The sequence below is a fragment of the Anas platyrhynchos genome, chromosome 25 (genome assembly GCF_047663525.1).
Source record: "Anas platyrhynchos isolate ZD024472 breed Pekin duck chromosome 25, IASCAAS_PekinDuck_T2T, whole genome shotgun sequence".
Taxonomy (NCBI): Eukaryota; Metazoa; Chordata; class Aves; order Anseriformes; family Anatidae; genus Anas; species Anas platyrhynchos.
In genome coordinates, this window is record NC_092611.1 from 8324749 (window position 1) to 8346217 (window position 21469).

Sequence of the window (21469 nt, forward strand, 5' to 3'; positions counted from 1 at the left end):
TTCAACCCCATGCTGCTCTGCCTTTTTTTTTTTTTTCTGATGACATTGTACTTCTCACCATATAGTGTACTATTTTCAAAAGTTCTGGACACCCCAGGAAGGACAGCCCAAATACATCCCCCAGATAGCCAAACCCTGTTATAGGGAGATGGGGAGAAGCCTCACATGAATGAGTGACTGAGGCAAAGCATGAAAAAATCTTAGGTATAAATGAGCAGTCAGGTCATGCAATCGATACTCGTGGCACCCAAGTATTTGGGCAAAAAAAACAAAGCACGAGTCCACGAACTTCAACAGGGAAAGATGATTTTTTTCTGAAAGGTGCACAAGCCCTTGCTGGGTGTGAATTAGGGACTGCTGCAGAGCAGCGCTGAGCAGCGAGGTGGGGGAGACCCTGCCAGCAGCCGCTGCACAGCATCCTTTGACTGTTACGGCACCTATAAAATAATAAAAGCCCTGCTCCGCGGCGCGGGGCCAGGATGTGGAAGATGATGCAGGAAGAATCAAAGGGCCTTGGCAATCCAAACAGAGCGGCGTTTGACCACGCTGCGGGCTGTAACTGCTGGAGCCCAGCCTCACACCATCACATGAGGTCCCATCCCGAGCTTCACGGGACTGGAGCTGCTTCATGCCTGACCTGGCCCACACAGGGCATGAAAGGTGACAAAATTGAAAATAAAAGCACAGAGGCCTGCAGCAAAACCACGGCTGAAGCGCTGGAGATGCCACCCAAGGAGGTGGCCGTCAGCGTCGCCACCACCTCGCAGGGACACCAGTGACTGTGAAAGGGGCAGAAAGAGCCCGACCGCCACGGCAGCTGCTCAAGCAGCTCTAAAAACATGCCTTTTTTTTTTTCCCCAAATCATGTAGGCAAACATTTTCTGTCACTCTGCTTCCATGATTCAGCAATTCAAGCCTAAGAAATAAGAAGTGTGGTAATCCACATATTTGTGTGGAATAATGGTAAATTCATGCCTTCGATGACTTATGAGAGCTATGCTATTGAGAAAAGACAGTTCCCCTTTCTCATGTTGAAGGAAAAATACAGTTATTTAAAAATGGCAAAAGAATCAGCTCATTAGCTAATAACAGGGAAAAAAAAATCCTACCCCAGGAAAATGGAGTGGCTGAAGCAAGAACTAAGCCAACATACATTTAAATAAAAGCAACCACGTACAACACACAGCCAGCCCCAAACCGCAATTCCCCTTGAACAGAGAAGACACCTTAACAAACACGAAGCCCTGCGTCAGCCCCACACCACCACCACTGCCACCCAGAGCAATTCCCCAAGCCCCGCGTGGCCCTGGAGGGGCAGATGACAGCACCAGGCTCTGACCTGCCCGCCCCGAGGTGGTGCTGCCCCAAAAGCCAGCAGCTGACACAGGACCCCCATAAGCTCTGGGGACACCTCGCTGGGTCCAGCTGCTCTTTGGCTACTGGTTTCTGCCTGGCCTCTTGTTCTGTTGCTTGCAGGGCTCCCAACGCTGGCTGCCTGCAGGGCGAGCGGCAGCAGCACGGGCACCGGCACGGGCACCGAGTGCTGCAGCTGAATGCGAGGCCAGCCTGGGCTTACCATCAGCAGCTCCTGTTTGAGGAGATTCAGCTCCAGAAGCGACGTTTAACCAAAACCTGCCCTGCTTCCAGGCCTCCATCTAATGCCACTTTCCGCTTTTAAAATATCTGTATTCAAGAGGAGGGCTGGGGGGGGGGATTGGCGCTGTCCAGGCATTTTGTTCGATTCTTTTCAGTGCAGCTCCATCACCACGTAGCAGGTACTTTCCAAAGGCAAATTTATTTAAAGAGTGAGGAGATGCCAGCCACGGCCTAATTTATCGCAGAGCTAATGGACAGAAAAGCAGCCAAAAAAGACAACGCTCCTCCAATGGCCCATCCATAAGAGAGCCCGACATCCCTGGCACTGCACCAGGCCCTTCCCCGCAGTCCCGGCACCGTGCAGGACAGGAGCCTGCTGGCTCTGCTCTCACACCCACCGGGGACTGGACCCACACAGCTGAGTGCCGTGGAGCTGTGCCGGGCCCTGCGGGCAGGTGCTGGCAGCGGAGCAGACATTTAACAGCTGACTTCACACACGGTGGGAAACGCACGGGGCCATGCACACTGAAGATGCAAAAAAACCAAAAAACAATCCACTCATAGCTTACACGAGAGAAATTTCAGCAGGCCAGGACCAACGGCAGGGCACACTGCGCCTGCAAGACACAGCCCTGCTCTATAAACACAATACAACGTGGGTGTTTTTGTTTTTTAATTTTGGCAGGAAGAAAGTCTCCATTACTTGCTGTAGGTCAGTGATTCTTATCTGTCCCCACCAACTGCATTTGTGGGTAGCACTAAACATCCAAGCAAACGAAGGAGGGGAGGGGGGGGTGGAGAGAAAAACAAACTGCATTTGCCTCTTGTCCTTGGCCCACGTTACCTGACCATTGTCACGAGGCGAGCAAACAGGCTGCGGTGCATTAATACCTACGGCTGCACAATGAGGCATTGTGTGCGCTTTTTATGACCCCCTCTCTGACACACGTATCAGTATCGGGAAGCTCGCCACGCACGGCAGCTCCATTCACTTAGCAACAAAGGTGCTAATTAGGGAGCTGTTTTCCACCTCCAGCGGGTGGAGGATGCTGCGCAGCTGCCCGTGGCGGGGCTGGGCAGTGCCCGTCCTCCCAGCGGTCCCCCTCAACCACATCCTGCACCGAGATGCAGCGCTCAGCTGGGCAGGTCCCCCTTCGAAACACGAGGTCGGGGCAGGAGGCAGCTCCAGAGCTGGCCACGGCTGCTGGCCACTGCCCCCAGCCTTGCTTGCACGGAGCACAGAACCCCTGGAGCTCTCTCCCCATGCACGGGGCAAGCCCACAGCAACTCCCACCCCACTAAATAATGCATTGGCCAGCCCTAATTAACGCAAGGGAAGGATGATATACATTTCTTTGTTGCTTTAAGTTACATTTGGTTAGACGCTGAGGGAAGAGCCGCCTCTAGCTAAAGGGTCAGATAAGCCAAAAATCAATACCAGTGACTGCCTCTGCATCCTTAAATCCCGCGCCCCTGCCCCAGTGCTGGGCAGGGCCGGGGCAGCCCCACGCTGCTGACTCAGTGCGGGTTTGGGTTGGGAGTCAGGAGTGCCCCAGTTCCCACCGGGCCGTGACCGCACTGCCCCTGCCCGAGGAGCCACCCTTCCCTCCGCCCCAGAAAACACAAGGCACAGAAACCCCAGCAATCAGCGAGAAACCACCCTTCACCCGAGTTCAAATGAACCAAAATGCCTGGGGACAGCATGTCAAAATGAGAACTCCCCCCCCCCCATCCCGGCCCCCTGCTCTTGAAAGCAGAAAGAGGCAGGGACCCAGGAAGCAAAAAGAGGTTTCTGCTCAAAAATAACAGCAAGTTTTCGCTTATTTCCCCACGGGAAAGGTTTTGATCTAAGTTACAAATTTCCTGGAAAAGATCCCTTAGGGAGGGAAGCGGGGCTCCTGCTGGCTGTACAGCCCAGGGATGGGCTCCCGGCACCACGGGTGGCAGCAAAGCCTCCGTCACCGGCTCCTGCTGCTCCCTGGCAGCACCCCAGAAGCTCACACTGCCACCAGCAACGTGGCTTTGTGCACCACCAGCCCCCCTAGCAGCCACGTGGCCCCTCTCCTTCGCAGAAGTGCTGTCTTGTGCCTCCTCTCGGCACTTTGGATATATTCTAAGAAAAGGAGGAAGGAAGAAAGAAAAGAGGAAGTCACCGCGTTACTGGTAAAAATAGCAAGAGAGCCAAATAGAAAGGTAAAGAGGGTTTGGGTTCTGAATGCTTCAGCTTTTCGCAGAAAAGGGCCAGGGGGACGGAGAACCTGCACCGCTGCCTGCGACGTGCCGGGGGCGCGAGGGGCGGCGGCGAGCAGACCACCAGGCAGCGGCACACAACGCCTGCTGCCTTATCACACAGCCCTGTGCGGCGACCGCAGCCCGTGCCCAGCCCGAGATAAGATACCCAGCACCAACACGAGCTGCTCCGTGCCACCAGCAGCAAGCTGTGCGGCTCGGCTCAGCGGCCAGCCTCCACGGGCGATCTGCGAGCCATTTGGAGGTGAGGGCTCGTGGCGTGCCTTTGCTTTGAATGCCGTCTCTTGACACCGATAGCCAATGCTGAGAACGTGGCAATGCTGAAGGCTGGAAGGGGAGCACGACCAAGCAGCTCACATCGCGAGATCTGCCACCAGATCAAAGGCTGTCAGCTGCGGCCATGCATGGCGTGGGGTTGTCCCTCCGCCCTGGCACGGCGCCTGCCACGGAGCTGCCCTGCACCAAGCATCTCCTCTCTGCAAGGATGCTGAGGGCACCCCACTCGCTGGCTTTGCACAGGTTTTTCCCCTGTTTACCAGAACAGATGAACAATCAGAGCACCTCTTGCAAGAGCTTTGGTAAACCCAAGCACATTAATGCTATAATGAGAAAACAGAGGAGGGAATTCAGAAACTGCATTCCCAAATTTTGTAACTTGCAACAGGCGAGAGCATCAGGTATCAACAGTGACACCGGACTGATGCTCATCAGCTTCACATTCATCCCGCACTAGGGCAGCCCTGGAAAGCAAGGCAAGACTCACGAGGTCATCACCTTCCCCACTTCCACGCCAGAGCAAGTCCCAGCAAACCCATGAGAAGCCTTAGCCCAGCCGACTGAAAGCCAACGGTACGGAGTAAAATCTGGAAAGCCAGCAGCTGTCCTGAAAGCCTTGCACTTTCACATGTGCACGCTTCCAAGAAGTCTGTGTGGGTTTTCGTTGAATTTTTTTAACGTGTGGTATGCGCTGTGGTTAAATCTAATTTCTTAGATTCATAATGTTCACAGGTTTACTCTGTACACTACAAAATTAGTACAACCTGTCCTTAAATACCATAATAAAAAACACGTAGTAAGCATTTTGCCTTTACTTATGTCATCAATGGTTTCAAGGAGGATGAATCACACTTCCTCCTTAACACTCCTTTCTAATATGATTTACTATAAATAATGCACAGAGAAAAGAATGAGGGAAGGTGACAAAGGGCAAAGCACACTGAGTCCACTGCCAGCACAGTGTCCCCAGGCTTGGTGGCAAGAGCATAAAAACAATTTCAACTGTAGCACTGGATACGCAAACAGAGCGCACATGCTGTTACAGTACAGTGTGTACACACAGATCTTAAAACAAAGCCGTGATAGGCAGTAGTTATGTATTTTTATGTGTGTGTATATATATACATTCTAATTAACACAAAGGAAATGAGACTGTACATTTTAGAATGCCTGGAGAAATTACAAATCAACACAAGTCCTCACCAAGTCAATGGGAAAACGTGTTTGTAGCCTTCCCAGGGCCCGCAGCCCTGCAGTGGGAAGGACGAGCTCCCAGGACAGGGTGCCCCATGGCAGCTGGGAACCACACGGGCGTTTTGGTGGCAGGTCGCTTTCTGCTCGCTGCAAACACCTCTGTGTCTGCTAGCACAACAGCACGGCCGGCAAGGGCCTGCGTGCCTGCCTTGGCACCGGCTCCAGCCGCTTACTTGCTCTCCTTCCGTCCTTCTGAGTAAGCAGGTAATGGAAATGCCCTGGTGTTTGGGGTTTCAGGGTTTTTTAGTTTCTTTCTGTTTTTCCACTCCTTCGATTTCTGCCTGTTTTGTAGGTCACACGCAGGAGCAGAGGCGCCCTGCTCCTACCACACTGCGCCGCCCGGTGTCACCCCATTAACAGCCAGTGCCCCGGGGTGCCCCGTGGAGCCCCCCCAGCCCCTCCTGGGCAGCTCTGCCCAGCCTGGCCACCGCATGTCCCCCCCCCAGCACCCATCTGGGCGTGAAACCCGTGCTCATCAAGCAACCCGGTCCTCATACAGGGCTGAGCAGAGCGTGGGGTTATCGGCTGAGCTGATACACAGACAAACAACATCTCCCGTGCTGACACAGGTAACAAAGCGCTGTGTTTAGCAGGGATTTATTGCAAGCAGTTCTAGCTGCACTAAATAGACATTATGCCACTTTTGCCTAAATAGAGAAATATTTTCTAAATTGCATATTGCAGGCTTGTTTATTAAACAACTTGCCAATAAAACAGCAACAAGATTACGAAGGTCAATGGAAAACTAAACTAGCACAGTGGGACATGTATCCAGCCATAATCTACTTAAAATCAGTTAAGAACACTACAGCGAAAATGATACAGACTGCACTGGCTGCCATCCAGAGCACACAGGCTGGGCCTGACAGGATCAGTCCTACCACCCTTCTCTGCACCCCGATTTTATTCAAACTGCCCTCACACCACTCTTCAGGTAGAAGAGTGACAGAGCTGGTGGATGTTCTCAAAGAAAAGAAAAAGAAATTGTATCTTGATCTGAGAAAGCAGCATTTATTATCCCCGTAGAGGTATCTGTTACTCTGCACGTAAGCTGCAGAAGTTATCCAAAACGTTGCCAATGCAAACTAGTGCTCAAAAATGATGACAACCCTTTCAGAAATACTTCAGTGTAAAGATTATCCGGAGTGAATAAATAAGCAGCGTTTCTGAATGCCCCAAGCAGGTCTTTACAATCAGGCTCAAGCCTCAGAATCGAAATAGGTGTCACAAATCAATGGAAAGTACTCGAGCTCACAAGCCCAAATTCGAGGTATCTAACCCTTCCACACTCAGACTGTGCCTGCCTTATTTGCATTCGCTCAGTCAAAATGATGCACAAAGCTTTCTGTATTCCTCCTGTGACGCAAATCCTTCTGTCTTAATTTCTTGTACATTCACATCCCCTGTGTTTCACTGCCTATCTGTCCAAAGGATATTTTTCAATTCCTGGTCTTTGCTGTAGCTGGAGAGAAAACAAACCTCCAGAAAGAGCAGCGAGACCTGTGATGTTCAGCCTTCAAACGAGCACTTCAAACGAGAACACCACAGCCGGTAACGCTGCATGAAATGAGGCCAGCCTGCGGACTCTGCACCTCTCGCATGTTTAACTTTTTCTGGTCAGCCATACAAAACCAAAAAAACAAAACAAAAACAAAAACCAACAGCAGCGGCGCTTGCAGCCTGATCGTGCCTAGCGGAGGCAGCACCCAAAAGAGCAGCTTTTTGGCTCAAAGCGAGCGGCAGTGTTTTGCTAGCACTCATGCGCGCAGGGCTGTGATCGCTTATCGGCCGTGTGGTTTGCACAGACCGTGATGCACGTTTGAAAATCTTGCTCGAAGGCGATTTCTCTAAGGCGCCTGTGTGCATCCTCTGCCGCAGCCACGCTTCCTCAATTCGAAAAGTAATTCTGGCCAGCAGGACGGATATTTGGGAGATGACACGGCGCTGCTCAAAGCCCCGCAGAGGAGGCAGCAGGACGCTGCGCTGGGCTTTGTTGCAGGAGAAAAGGCTGAGGAGCGGGGACAGACATTCAAACCCCAGCCCACGCATCTGGACACTGCCTCGCCTGCTAAGGTAAAGGCGGGACTGATGCCAAACGAAGAATTAAACCTACTATAAAGCACTTAGCTGCCTAACACCAGGCCAGAGAAAAAAATTGCAAGAAGAATGACACAATCCAGGGCTGCCCAGAAAGAAAGAATGAATGGAATAGGCTAATTTACACAGGAAGTGAGCACTTACCAGACCCTTCATCCTAACACACAAAACCCTCTGCCATATCTGGAAGCAATTACACCCAGTTAACATGATCTGCCTGCCACTAAAATTAACTGCAAACAGAAATATTTTTCACTTTTGCAACAGGAGATGCCATGGCCCCGTGTTTGGCTGCCGGGAAATATTTAGTAATTACTCATTTAAAGTCTCTCTTGAAGTTGTCAAGGGGGGGAAAAAAAAAGAAGTAGAAGAAAATTCTTGCTAATTATGAGCAAAAAGGAAAATGCAGATCATTTTACTATACAGAAGAAAAACAGATATATGCAGCAGGGTAAGGAAACAGCCGATACCATGTAGAAGCAGATAAGGCTGCACAGATACCCCGCTGCAAACCGCCTGTGCTGCCTTGCAGCATTTCTGCGCATGAAGGGGAAGAAAAGATTTGATCCTGTCACCCCTGAAACAGCACATTCTCTCTCAGGATTCCTCTATGAAATCAATAAGTGCCATTTTAACAAATACCACTTCGCAAGTTATAACAAGAACTGAAAGGAGTCCATAACGCTTATTGAGCTGCCGTAGATGATCTTAAGTGAAAAGCACGCTCTCAGGAAAAAAAAAATAACAACCAGACAAGCGGCGCTGAGCTCAGGTTGGGCGACAGGCAGCATCCCCAGCCCCACGCACATCGCTCACGTGGAAGCCCCTCTGCTGCCCCTGCCTTACAGAAGCCATGAGGCAAACACAGGTAAAAAGAGGACACGCAAACCTTCACCATTGAAGCAAGAGGAGGAAAAAATGAGGAGCGGGTTCCCTCCCCACCTCCCCGAGGAGCCACCACACACGCCAGCCCCGCGCAGGTTCCTGGCTCCCCGGCATCATCGCCACTGCGAGCCTGGGCAGGCAGCCAGGAGAGCTGCAAAAACCATCACCGGGCAAGGGGAAAACCAAACTCGTTCTTTTCTGATTGGAATTTCAGACTTCTGCTTTAAAAGGGATCTCCACACCACCAAAAAGATGCGTGATAATTGACTGAATAATACCGAAGCCAAAGAGAGCTGTTCCACCTCCATGCTCCGAGCCATGTATGGAAATGGTTAAGTCCCCCACCGAATAAATCAAAAGTTCAAGGCTGCAACATACCACAATGTATTCCCTCTTTCCTTATGACAAGAACCAGAGAAAGCCCGAAATCCCAAGCATCCTGCGCGGGGTCTCGGCTGGCACTCACAGGTTACACGCTCGGGGTCAGCGCCGCGGACCTTGGCTGCAACATTCATTTCCTGAGCGGGGCAAGTCCCCCTGCCCATAAAGCTAATAAGAGCTTCCTCGCATGGCAGACCCGCACTGACAGAGCTACTTGTCAGCGGCCACGCAGTGGGGGAACGCTGGTTTCCATTAACCGGTTATGATGCCAGGTGCCACTAATAAGGCCCATCAGCAAGAAACAAGAGCTGCCAAGTTGTCTTCAAACTCTGGAAATAATCATGGGCAGAGTTTGGGGGGCTGCTGTTTTTTTTTTTTATTATTATTATTTATTCCTTTTTTTTTTTTTTAAAGTTTCTATTGCAGCCAAGCTTGGTGCAACACAAATTGCTGAACGCTTAAAATAAAATAAAAAACAACTACTGTATCAGGCTACCAAAATTAACACTAATAACATCTCACAAAGCACTTGGGATCTGATTTATCACGTTTATTGCTTTAATGGTATACTGCATCTGTTTCTCACTGTGACATGTTGAGCAGTGCCAATGTGCCTAATGGCATTAGTATTACAATGCTCAGCTAATCCACTCGAAGACAAATGGAGGTGAGGGTGGCAGAGAAGGAGCCAAAAGCAGTACCATTTCCCTATGCAGCTACTTAAGATTTGCTACGGTGCTAATGCTGCAGCTCCACGCAGACAGATCAACAAGCTACCCGCCACAGGAATTGACCTGCCAGCCATCACACGCCGCAGGCAGCCTGTGGCAAGTGGTGTTTTTCCTTCACGGCAGGGTTTGGGGCTGCCACCAGTGCTGGCTCCCAGGCCCCTGGGCACGGGGGAGAGCATTTATCTAGCCCACGAGCTGCGGCCCCAGGTATGCACACAAGCAGCAGCCAACAGGCCCTTTCAAACCCATGTATTCAGTGAGGTTTGTTCTGGTTTGCTGCACAACATCAAGTAGCTCAAGACTTGCATCCGTATTTTCAGAAGGGCTCGTGCGTTTTGGGGACCTAGGTGGTGGCAGACCCCACTTTGCAAGGCGCTGAGCTCAGCTTCCTGCTGGCACCACACGCTCTTGCAAAAATCAGACGTGGAGATTTGAAGAGAGGCTTCCCGAGGTAGACACTAACAAAAGCTTCCACCGAGGCAGATTTAAGGACGGCAGGAACAAGAAGAACCTTCCAGCCAAAGCCACGCTAAGTATTTCATCTGGTGCCAGTCACAACCTGTCTCATGACAATGTTCGCACAGAGCACTTTCATTTTTCAGCCAGGCATCTCCATGTCGCAGAAAGACGCATAAAAAGCTGCCAGAGCACAGCACTAAGGTGATTCTTCAGACAGGACCATGGGTTTGGATGCTTTGCCCTTCAAACCCTTCCATGGTGGAGGAGAAGGATGACACACCAAAGGAAAAAGGGAGCACCGTGCCACTCGTGGGCTTCACTGAATCACAACTCCACCTACAGCTTTCTCAGCAGCTTTCGACATTAAAAATAAAAACAAAACAAAGCACGCGTTTTTTAAAGTTTTAATGCATTTAACTTCGTGATGAAAAAATCACTCCAGACTCAGGCAGCAGCTCAGCACAACCCTCGCTTCAGAACTCGAGATTTTTCTTCATACAAACAAACCGGAAAAGGGCCACTGAACTATAGCTTTTTTGTCTGCAATTAGAGGCGACAATCAATACTAACATTAGATTAAGTTTGAACTTTACTGAACCTAGAAGGAAATCTTCTATAAAAAAAAAAAAATTAAAGAGTCACCGACTCAATACACACTCAATTAGTCAAAATCATAAGCTCGGTAAGAAGAAAAACGGATCGCCAAGTGGCTGACAGCTTCCCAACCGCGGCGCTTCGGCAGGGACCTGAGGACCATGGCCAGTGGGTGCAGAGGCTCGTGCCACGAGGCCCCTGCACTGGGGCAGGAGGTGGGGGGACCCTAATCCATGCCCCCCCCTCGCTCCGAGCAGGGAGCAGCGGGTGGGTGGGTGCTCACCCAGGTGCCCACCCAGCGCCCGAGCCAGTGCCTGGGCACTCCCCAGAGCTCGGCGGAGAGGCTGCTTCACACTCTGCTGTCTGTTTTCCTTTGCGCACACATTTCCCATACTAATGAAGAAGGGAGCAACACTCAGAAGGCTCCGAGACTACAAACATATATATTTATACATATATAGGCATGTGTGTGTGTAAACAAACACACACGCCATATGCATTCACTCACTTGTGGAACATAAACAGACACTGTACATGTTGGGATCCTCTTGGCTCATTAAGTGCACTCCTTACAGAAAGAGTGGTTTGGTCTCTTACTCTCGCTGCTGGGACTTGCTGGCACTCAGAAGCCATCAGGCTGAGAAGTCGAGCACCCTGTGGTGCCAGCAGCACTGGAGGTGCCCTTCCCGAGCAGCCGCCTTCGCCACGCTTGCTCAGATCACTTGAGAGGCTTGAAAGCATGGGTCTTGAACAAAACTAAGCACACAAAACCACAGAGGGGGAGCAGGCAGAAACACTCCTTCAGCCAGGGACGCCCTGCTGCCAAAGCCTTGGCTCTGCCCGGAGCAGTGCTGGGGGAGCACACCTGGGTGGCATCCTGGGCGAGCAGAGCAAAGCAAGGGAGGTCCGGCTGCAGCCACAGCTGGGAACGAGGATGCTCCTGGCACCTCCGTGCTCAGGGCTGGGCAAAACTGCCCCAACAGATGCACAACAGGAACGGGTCAACCAAAGCAGCGACTCCACGGGTGACGCTGTGGTCCCTCCAGCATGTCCTGACCCTGATGCAAACCCACAGCTGGCTTCCCCTAGAGCGATGGGTTTTTAAGTGACAGCCGCAGAACCAGAGCCTCAACACAGGCTGCAGGTGATCTCCCCAGAGCCCTCCCCACCAGCCTCTGGATCCACCAGTCTGGGTGGCAGCAGATGCTGGCTCAGGCTGTCGAGACCCGCAGTTTTCTACAGGTTGCTGCCAGGGGAGGCCATCCCAGACCACTGCACCCAGCCCTATCCCACAGCGGGTTCAGGAGCGAGGAGGAGGCAGCATGGTGCAGCTGCCACCACCAGCAGAGCTGCTCCAGCAGAGCGTTATAGAGCCCGGTAGAGTGTGGATGCTGTTTAACAGCTCCATAAATACAATAGGATCCCACAAATCCTCTCGAAATGGTAATTTTCACCATGTATTAGAAAGCAAACACTATAAAAAAGCCACATGAGACCTTGTCTACACACAAACTGCCTTGGATTTAGGCTTCTTTTTTTTTAAAGTTCATTTGACTGTTGCCCAATACCTTTCAACGTGGACCGTCTTACAAATCAGTTTAAAAACAGCTCAAAGGATTTGGATTGCTCTGAAAAGTTTATCAGCACAAGGTGATTGCACATACATACAGCCTGAAAGTAAGAACACACAAATGAAGTTTGGCACCGGCTTAAACAATTGGCTTCAAGGCTATGCCTTTAGCAAACCAAGACCTCATCAGAGCGCAACGCATATCGGAGTTCTTGATAAAGATCGTGAATAAGGAAGAAATAAGCTACAATTGTAGCTACAGTTGTCAAAATGAACCCTCCAAACACAGGAAGGCGGCTTGAGATGCACGCTCCTTCCTTCAGCAGGCCGGGCTGCTCTCCCTCATCTCCAAATCCTGCCTCGGGGGGAGACCACGGAGCAGTGGCAGGAGCAGCCCCGGCGGCACAAGCTCAGACCGCCGCCCTCTCACAGCCTGTCTGAGATGTTTCAGCAGCACACGCAGGGGCATCAGTTGCTACTCTCGCCCTCGGGGGGAGAAAGGAGGATGCTGGAGACTATGGCAGAAAGCCACGTTAAAATTCTCACTGAGTGTTCACTGCAGCTCTCCCTCGGTGACGTTCTGCCTGCATCACCCTACGGCAAGCACGGCCACGTCTCTGGCCAGGGAAAAAGCTTTGGGCACGCAGGATTTGCCCCTTGCATGGTTAGCAAACACAAACCCCCAGCTCTGCCACTCGCAATACAGGGGAACAAAGCAGGAACCTTCTGCACGGGTGCACAAAGCAGGAGGGACCCGCCTGAGCTGGGAGGGGTGCTGTCAGCGGGGTCTGCACGGCAGCACACGCAGCGGCTCCGAGTCACCGGCTACGCCGAGACGTGATGCTGAGAGCTGACAAACCTCCGCAGGGCTGAGAGCTGTGGCGTGGCCGCTGCCACCCTGCAGCCGAGAGGCAGTGGCTGAGTCGTGGCTGCTGCCCCGAGGCCCAGCGCTGGCCGTGGGTCACCCCACAGCGTGCGGGGTGGCCGCTGCAGGCAGCGAGCGTGCGGGCAGGACCAGATGCTGCCAGCAGCTCCCACAGGCACCGACACCGTCCCTGTGCGTGCACGGCCTCAGCAGCACATTATGCACATCAGGACTAATTAACTTGTTGATTCATTAAAATTCTGAGAAGATGTTCAGTTCGGGCACTTCAGGGACGCTGCCGGGAGCTCTGGCAGCATTTATCCCAGCCTCGCTGCGGGGCTGCCGCACCAGCCGGCACCGCCGTCCCCAGGCAGGGCTGCGGCCACGCTTCCAGCCAGCGCCGTGCTGCACCCGCTGAGGCAGGGCCAGTGCCAGGGGCTTGACCCACACAGTGCAGCACTGGTTTGGTGCACAGCCACCGTGCCCCTACCCCTGGCTGAAGCTGAGAGCGAGTTCTGGTCCCACAAGCGGGAGGCAGTAAGCAGGGGAGCTCTGAACGCACGTGCCGACAGCAGCCCACATGCTACTGCCCCGCAGCAGCTCCCCAAGGTGCGGGGGTTGGTGCAAGCACCACAGTCCCCCCAAAAAGCAGACCTGCAGCCACCCCAGCTGAAGGTTAAATGCTGAACCCCTCGCTGCAGGGACGGACTCGCGGGTCTGTCGCACCGCAAGTCCTCCGGGCTCACCCCAGCGACACAACAATCCCAGCCTGACCTACATGTTACTTTGGGCAAAGTGCAAATATTTCATGACCCGGGAGGCTGAGCAGCATCACAAAGACGGTGTAAAACTGCAGGATTAGCAAGCCGCAAACCCCAGCAATCCCAAACGTCATCGTCATAGTGGGATATGAGAACCCAGTAGGTCTCTCTTCCCTGCAGAAACAAGCCCTGCACAGAGGCACCGGCTACTTGCACAGGAGGCTCTCGGCAGAGGGTGAGACGGAGCTGCCTGACCCCACGGTGTGCTGTCTGCAGGCAGCTGTATGCACACAGATCCTTAAACTCAAACAGCAGCAACCCTAAGATGCTCTGCAGACCCCGGCCAGGGAAACCAGGGGGGTTTGTGCTTGCAAGAAACACCCATACCTCAAGCCTCTTCTGGGCTATGCTCCCCATCCAGCACTTGCTGGAAGGAAGCTTCTGGTATAGCTGCCAGCCCTGAAAAAGTTACAACAGCTGACCCTGCACACCGGGCTGGTAGCGTGCGTGCTGCTCCACATCCCATTTTGGGGACGCAGCAGGAACTTTGCACCAGCCCTTTGCACCGGGGTGCGTGACACCCAGTCAGAAATCAAAATCCACTCTCAGGATCATGCCCAGCCGTTACATTTGCCTCAAGAATAAAACACAGTAAGAAAGGACGTAGTTTTAAACGGCGTGTAACACCCCAACGATAGCGAAACAAGCAACCGAGGACACGCGGTGCTGGATGCTGCGAAGACTCACCTGTGCTGTTCGACGGTCTCGTTGTCCGGCAGCTCTGCCCCACACACGCTGCACTGCTCGCCCACAGCTCTGCTCTCCGTTTTCATGCCAGCTGCCAACTCCCCGAGCTTACTGAACAGCTCCCTCTGAATAAAGCCTTGGGGCAGGAGCCCTCCGTAAGCGCTGAAGTCCATGGACACGGCAAGGGCTGGCTGCATGTGAAGGGCGGATGGCATGGAGGGTGGCATGCCGAGCATAGAGTCAGTTTTGTGGTTTGGTAGCACGGAGTAGACACCCAGGGGTTTTTCGCTCGTGGCCGTGGACTGCTCCGGCCCCAGTGGCAGCCCCTGGCCAGCCTCGGGAGGCTGCTCTGTGCTCTCATCGCGGACATAGTGCAGTTCACGGGCACTCGTGATAACGCTGCTGCGGGTCGGGGTGCCAGGGCCCTCCTTGCTCTTGTCATCAGCCTTCTCCCCACTGGAAGTGCTGGACTCTGCCGTCTGGGGGCTCTCATGGCTGGAGGCATCTTCCACCTGCATCACTTCAGTTTTGACTTCAGCAAGGCCAGGGTGGCGGCCGCTGGTGGTGTGCGAGTCCTCGGGGGCGTTCTGCTGCAAGGCGCCTTGCAGCAGCGACTGCCCGATGGTCATCAGGCTGTCCACCGCTGCCTTGGTGGGGCTCATGGCAGAGAGGCTGAAGGAAGTGGAGACGGACGGGCTTTGCTCCACCATGGTTCCTGGCACGCTCTGACCGGCCACACTGGCGTAGCCGCTCTCCTCGCTGGAATGCTTGGAGATGAACAGACCCTTGATGTACCTCGATTTCCTGTCCTCCTCTTCCTCGGCACCTCCATCCGTCATGGTGACTTCGGCATCGTTTTCGTCGGATGCCTGGATGGTCTCCAAGATCTTCAGGCACTGCTCTTCTAGATACTCTATTTCTAGAATCTCAGCTGCGTAGAGCAGGTCATCCAAGTCTTCAACCTTTGCCTGGAGGGTAGCAGTGTAAGCATACTCCAATATCTGCTGGAAAGTCTTTGGTGAAAGGAAGTCCAGGGTGTAATGCTGACTGTTGCGGTGGAAGAGGATCTCAAACATTTTACTAGTGCAAGCCAACACTGTCCTGTGAGCATGGAACTCCTGGCTGTCCACCATAATGACCACGTCGCACAGCGTCCCCGCCAGGCGCATCTGGTTGGCTTTGTGCAGCAGCCCCGTGGGGTGGCAGGGGTTCTGGAGCTGTATCATGCCCATCTTAGTCAAATCCATAGCGATCCCGAGGTCCACTCATCAGGGTGCCTTGTCGTCGCTCAAATCTGGGACCAGCTTTGTGTGCCGACTATCTGCGAAAACAAAAGACAGAGGGGGGGGGAGAGGAGAGGAGAAAAAAAAAAAAAAAAAAAAAAAAAGAGGAGGGACGGGGGAGGAGAGAAGGAGAAGGAGGTTAGCCGGAGCTCGGCGGCGAGTCACGATGCACCGAAAAGTTTGTGCGCTCCGCTCGGGGCCGGCGGCACGGACGGGGCCGCCCCGGGATGCCGAGGAGCCGCAACCCCGCCGCTGCTGCCCGGGGAGGAAGGCGACAGCCTCGGGTGCGCATCGCCGGTGCGCGGAGCCGCCGGCAGCAGCCACCGAGGCGCACGGCTCGGCACGGCTCAGCCCGGCTCGGCTCGGCACAGCGGGCAGCGCCGGCCGCCCCGTCCCGCCCGGGGCGCTCCGGTGCCGCGAGTTTCGGCTGCGCAGCTCCGCAGGGCATCAAATATTCATCAGGTGCACGGCAGCAGCCGCCGCGCAGCGCCGCGCCGCGAGTCCTCGGCGGCCGCCACGGGCACGGCACCGGCACCGACCCCCGGCACCGGAGCGCGGCGGGGAGCGGCGGCGGGGAGCGCGGGGCGGGGGTGAGGAGGTGGAAAAGAGGAGGAGGAGGAGGAGGAGAGGGAGGAAGATGCCGGGGGAGCCCCGCGCCCGCCCGCCCGCTGCCCGCACTCACGGCGGCCGGCGGCTGCTCCGGCAGTTCGCACTGCCCGCTCTCATCGCCGCCGCCGCCGCTCGCCGCGCCGCGCAGCAAATCACCGCGGCGCCGGCCCACGGGCCGCCCCGCGCCCACGTCAGGCCGCCCCCACCCCCGACGCCGCCGCCCGCACCATCTTGACTGCTGGCGCCGCCGCCCCCCCGGCCCCGCCCCGGCCCGCCCCGACGGGGGCCCCGCGCATCCTCCGCGGCCCCGCTCGCCGCTCCGCGGGCGCCGCCGCCCGCTCCCTCGGGGCCGCCGGGGCCCGGTCCCAACGCGGGGCCGCTCCGCCCGCGGGGGCCGCCTTGCAACGGGGGCGACCCGGTACCCGGCGGCGACCCGGGGGGCTCGGGCGAGCCCGGCGCGGGGCCGCGGCTGCTGGACAGCGCTTGGCTCCGCCGGCCCTGCCAACAACAAACATGGAGGAGCCGGCGGCCGCGGGGAGCCAATGAACCGGAGCCGGCGGCGGCGAGCAGCGCCGACCCCCGGGGGCTGCCCCGGCACGCTGCGGCGGAGATGGGGAGGGGGGCACCGGCCGGCCGCCCCGCCGAGCCCAGCCCGGCCCCGGGCGCAGCCGCTCCCGGAGCTGGCGAGCTCGCAGCGCTGCGCTGCGGGCGGGGGCTGCCCGCCCCCCGACGGCCCCGCGGGGCCGCCTCCCCCCCCCCGGCCGGGACCCGCACCCACCCGCGGCCGGCCGCCGGGGAATCCCCGCCTCGGGGCAAAGCGCTCGGAACAAAAGCACGCCCGAGGAAACGGCCCCGCGCCCGCCGCGCCCGAAATCTCCTCCGTTAATAAACTGCGCGCTGTGCAAGCCCGGCCCCTCGGCAGCGAGCGCTAAAGGAGATTAATGCCTGGGCTGAATCGGAGAGGTGGGGACGGCAACAAAAAGACGAGCCGGGGGCTCGGCGCCAGCTCTCGGCTGCGCGCACACCGGGCCGGGGCTCGGTCCCCGCCGCCGCCCGCCCCGAGCGGCCGCTCCCCGTGCCCGAGGCGCGGCACCGCGAGCTGGGCAGCGATTTTCCTCGGCAGGGAAAGAAAAGGGACGGGGAGAGAAAGGGAACGGGGCCGAGAACCGGCAGCAGCCCCGGAACAGCGGCGGGGCACAAGGCTCCGGCAGAGCGCGGCCGCGGAGCGCCCCGCACCGACGGCGGCTCCCGGCGGGGACCCCCCGGTCCCGCCCGCTCCCGAAGCCCCCGCTCCCCCCCGGCAGAGGAGGGAGACCCTCGGCGGGCGGCAAGGCGCAGGGAGCGGGGGCCACGGTGTTGTCAGCTAAAATAACAAATAAGGACGGTATTAGCACAAAGATACCCTTGGGGTAAAGCAGCGCAAATGTAATCTAAGGAGAACGTTACAGGGAAGTGTGTTTATAATTATAATGGGATTTAATGTACTTTGGGACCAGATGATAGCAGTCATTTAACAAGAACAGCCTAATAACAGAGGCCTTACAATGAAAGGAGATGGTGCTCAGGTTATTAGATACATATTATGATGCAACATTCGCAGTACTAAAGGATAAGGCATCAGCTACCCCGACTTTTGGGGGGCTGTAACTCTGCCCTTTTAATCGGCAGAAAGCTAAAATCGGGAGTGCAGGCAGCCAGCATGAGTACAATATGCTTTTTCTTTTTTAATTGCTTGAGACTACCCACATCCCCCCCCTCCACTTTTAAATCAAAATGACTGAAAGGGGGGGGGAAATAGCAAGATGATGTGGTTTCAGGTGTTTGTTTACCCTCCTCTAACTTTTAAAAGGCTTGATTTCAGGACTGAAATTTTGCAGTCAGTTAGGGGTATGTTTTTAGTGTAGCTTGCATGAAATTAAGCTGCATGAGTCCCATTAGCAATAATGGAAATCCCACGGCTAAATTCCCAGGCAGCATCCTGAAAATTAACCCCCCAGTCCTTCCAGTGAACTGGTGCATTGCACTTTTTGTTGCTCTTTTAATATATATAGTAAAAACTACTGAGTTGTTTAAGAGACTGGTTTCCTACAGCTCCTTTTATCAAGAAGTGCTGGACTGCCGACCCTCAGAGTGGAAATCCTGCACTTCACCACCACGGAGGTGCACCGTAGGTAGTGGCACACCTCAGTCCCTCTCAGGCTTCACAGCATGCTGCAGCGTTTGCTGTGGTGGCTCCCAGAGACCAGAGGGAGATCCGAGCCCCCTGTTGGACCATAGGCTCAAATAACAGAAATACAGATGCCCTCCCGCGTTGGAGGAGCCTGCAGTTCAAGCCACAGTGAATAACCCAACCAACTTCCCAGCAGCCGTATGTATTCTTTTTTTGCCACCTGCACTGCAATAGCACACATCTGGGCACTACACAAGCACTGCAAAAGAGATGAGCCTCTTTCCAAAATGCTTGTATTTGCCAAACATGAGCCTGAAACCAGGAGCTAAGCAGAAGCTTGGCCCCTGTGGGGACTGAGTTTACCATCCCCTCGCAGCTTCATCCCCGATGCCTGGGAAAAGCTCTCTTTGAAACCCATTGTGGTGTTACAGGCATTGTGCTGGTGTCTTTGGAGACCTTCCTGGAAAGTGGAGGCTCTGAATTTGAAGGCTGTTTTCTTTTAGAGATGAAAGGCAAAGCATCACGCAAGAGCTAGTTAGACAACTCTCACCAGAACATCTTTCTACAAATCACATTTGTCAGCCAAAACCAAATCAACCCCCTTCACTCGGGGATTTCTTTCCTCACCCACTTCTGTTGCAGAACCGACTGAATGAAAATAAATGCTGAAAACCCCGAGTCCTCCCCAAACCGCAGCGCAGGTCTCTCTTCCTACCACTTCAGTCAAGGCATGCTGAGTCTGTTGGCACACAGGACGCTACTGAAATGTGACTTGCTCTGTTTGCCTGGGCTGTTTCAGTGATGAGATGAGCCAGGCAGCTGAACTCATACTTGTGCAAGTTGTCCAGCTCCAGTAACAGCTTCAGCCCGTGTGCTATGATCTGTTCACACCGCAAGAGCAGACTCATGCCCTGCTCCATCACCCCATCACATATTGTCCAAATGCTTTGCTGCCAGGGTTGTACTTTACTACTGCCCTTCCACACACACCCGTGTATGTGCACACAAAGCAACTACCTGCACCTTACAGGGCAAGTCCAACACACTTTTATTTGTTCCACAAGCTTTTTGCAATGCAGTGACTCAGAGCATCTTTGAGAATCCCAGCAGAAACAGCTTGTTCCCTCTGAAAGCTCCCACATTAGGGGGATTTATGCTGTTTCCTTCCACACTCTTACAGTTCTCTACACACCTGTGCTCAAAGAGTAGGTAAAGCCCTTGCTAGCAAGGAGACAGAGACATCATAAAATGCATAAACCCAGAAAAAGCCCCAAAGCCTTGTCCATGACCTTAAACAGCACCAAATTTTCTCACAGCAATGCCCCCACACACTACCTAGAAAAAATACTACAAAAAAAAATAAACAAACAAAAAAACACGAAATCCTATACGATCTTCACCAAAACACCTGTGACCCCCCCTTATATCAAGGGGCTGAATCCAGAAAAGGACAGGACCAATTTGGATGCATTCACAAGTCAAACAGGAGAAGCAGAAGTTACCACTTGCCTGAGTGTCCCAAGCCCTGGAGGACAGAAGGAAAGCCCTCTCCGAGGCTGCTGGGGCAGAGCTGCAGCCTCCAGGCAAGCTGCAAGCCCATCACCCAGCAGCTGTGCAGGGCAGGAACAAGGCAGAGCAGCACCTGCAGCCTCCTCCCACCCCCAGAAACACAGCTCAGAAAGCCCCAGCCTTAGCCTTTGGGGTTGCTTCCAGCCCCCCAGCATGGGAATTAATCACCCGTCACTCCCCCCCTCCATTTCACTCCCATCTCTCCCCATCAGTTTCCAATTTATTTACTTTTCTAAACTTAATCCTCACCTTGTAGTGTAACATGTTTATTAGAAAGGAACCAGCACGTTAAATGAAGCCAAGCTGGGTTCTTGTGTTAAATAGCAGTCACGCCCAAGTGGCTCTCCATGTGCCATTACTCCAAGTGATTGAGGCAATTTCTTCCTCTGCCATGAGTTTAAGTTGTAAATCTCTCAACCAGATACGGAGGCAATGATGTGCTGCCTATTGTGATTATTATTAACCTCTAGCATTAAACTCATGAGACTTCCATGATTTCTGTGGAAGGTCCTCACATGAATGGACCATGCAGAATAGCTACATCCTCCCCAGGAAACCTAGGAGCCATGTCAGAGCAACTTTTAGTCTCAAACCACTCATTTATTTTGGATGGAGAGACACAAACATTCACTTTACCGACAAGAATAGCTTAGCGAGGGCTCCTGCTTCTCCACCCTGCTGGGCCCTAACACCCTTTTTAACACCCTTTAACGCAACTTAGCTGAACTTGTGCCGCTCTGCTCAGCTTTGGGTGCCCCCACTCTGCCTCACCTCTCCCCTGTCCTTGAAGAACCGGCCCGTGCACGCCTGAGTCACATGCAGGGTGAGGAGGCAGTGACTTTTCTAACCTGGAACCAGTGTATTTTCCTCTGGGTAGTTTTGTTTCCCTTATCTTTTGGTGTGTTTGGAGGGTTTTCCAGTCTCACAGTTGTGGAGCTGAGTTATGAAACACTGGAGCAAGGATTTGAAGCATTGCTCAGCATTTTGGGGGCAGGGTGGCGTGTGTGTGTGTGTGGAATTTGCAAAATAGGAGCTGGTTTAATGTAAATAAAATCCATGACTTTTGCTGTCACTTAAAAACTGATTTTGGTGTTACTCCAGACTTCGAGGGAAGCTTACAGCATCCAGGCTCTTGCGTACACACACGAGACCGGTGTCTGCTGGAGTGCTGCAAGAATTTTGTCAGGCACATTAGCTTTGCTCTGAGATGGGGTATAGTGTGCTGCTCTACTTTTGCATATGAGACGAGCTGACAGCTTATGAAAAGATGATTAAATGTGTTAGACTATTTTAAAAAAAATACACAAAGCTGTTTGTGAGGAGGAGGGAAGAAAACTGCCGAGGGCCCCTGGAAGGCTGCTCAGCGTGCAGC

The 21469-nt window shown here is 54.0% G+C and overlaps 1 protein-coding gene across 5 annotated transcripts in view; it reads right to left on the bottom strand.

Annotated features, from left to right (window-relative positions):
* The window catches only part of ZBTB16 (zinc finger and BTB domain containing 16), a 91750-nt gene extending 71605 nt beyond the window's left edge, over positions 1-20145 (bottom strand). The window contains exons 1-2 of one of the 5 annotated variants that reach the window (XM_038167637.2): positions 20038-20145; positions 14467-15783 (exon numbers count right to left, since the gene is read on the bottom strand). In XM_038167637.2, the coding sequence (XP_038023565.2) occupies positions 14467-15713 (1247 nt within the window). In that variant the 5' untranslated portion in view covers positions 15714-15783; positions 20038-20145. Of the gene's footprint in view, positions 1-14466; positions 15788-16431; positions 16626-17136; positions 17252-20037 lie in introns of those variants that run through there. The other 4 variants (XM_027444317.3, XM_027444315.3, XM_027444316.3 and 1 more) reach the window with 4 other exon arrangements.
* Between the last annotated feature and the right edge of the window lie 1324 nt (positions 20146-21469).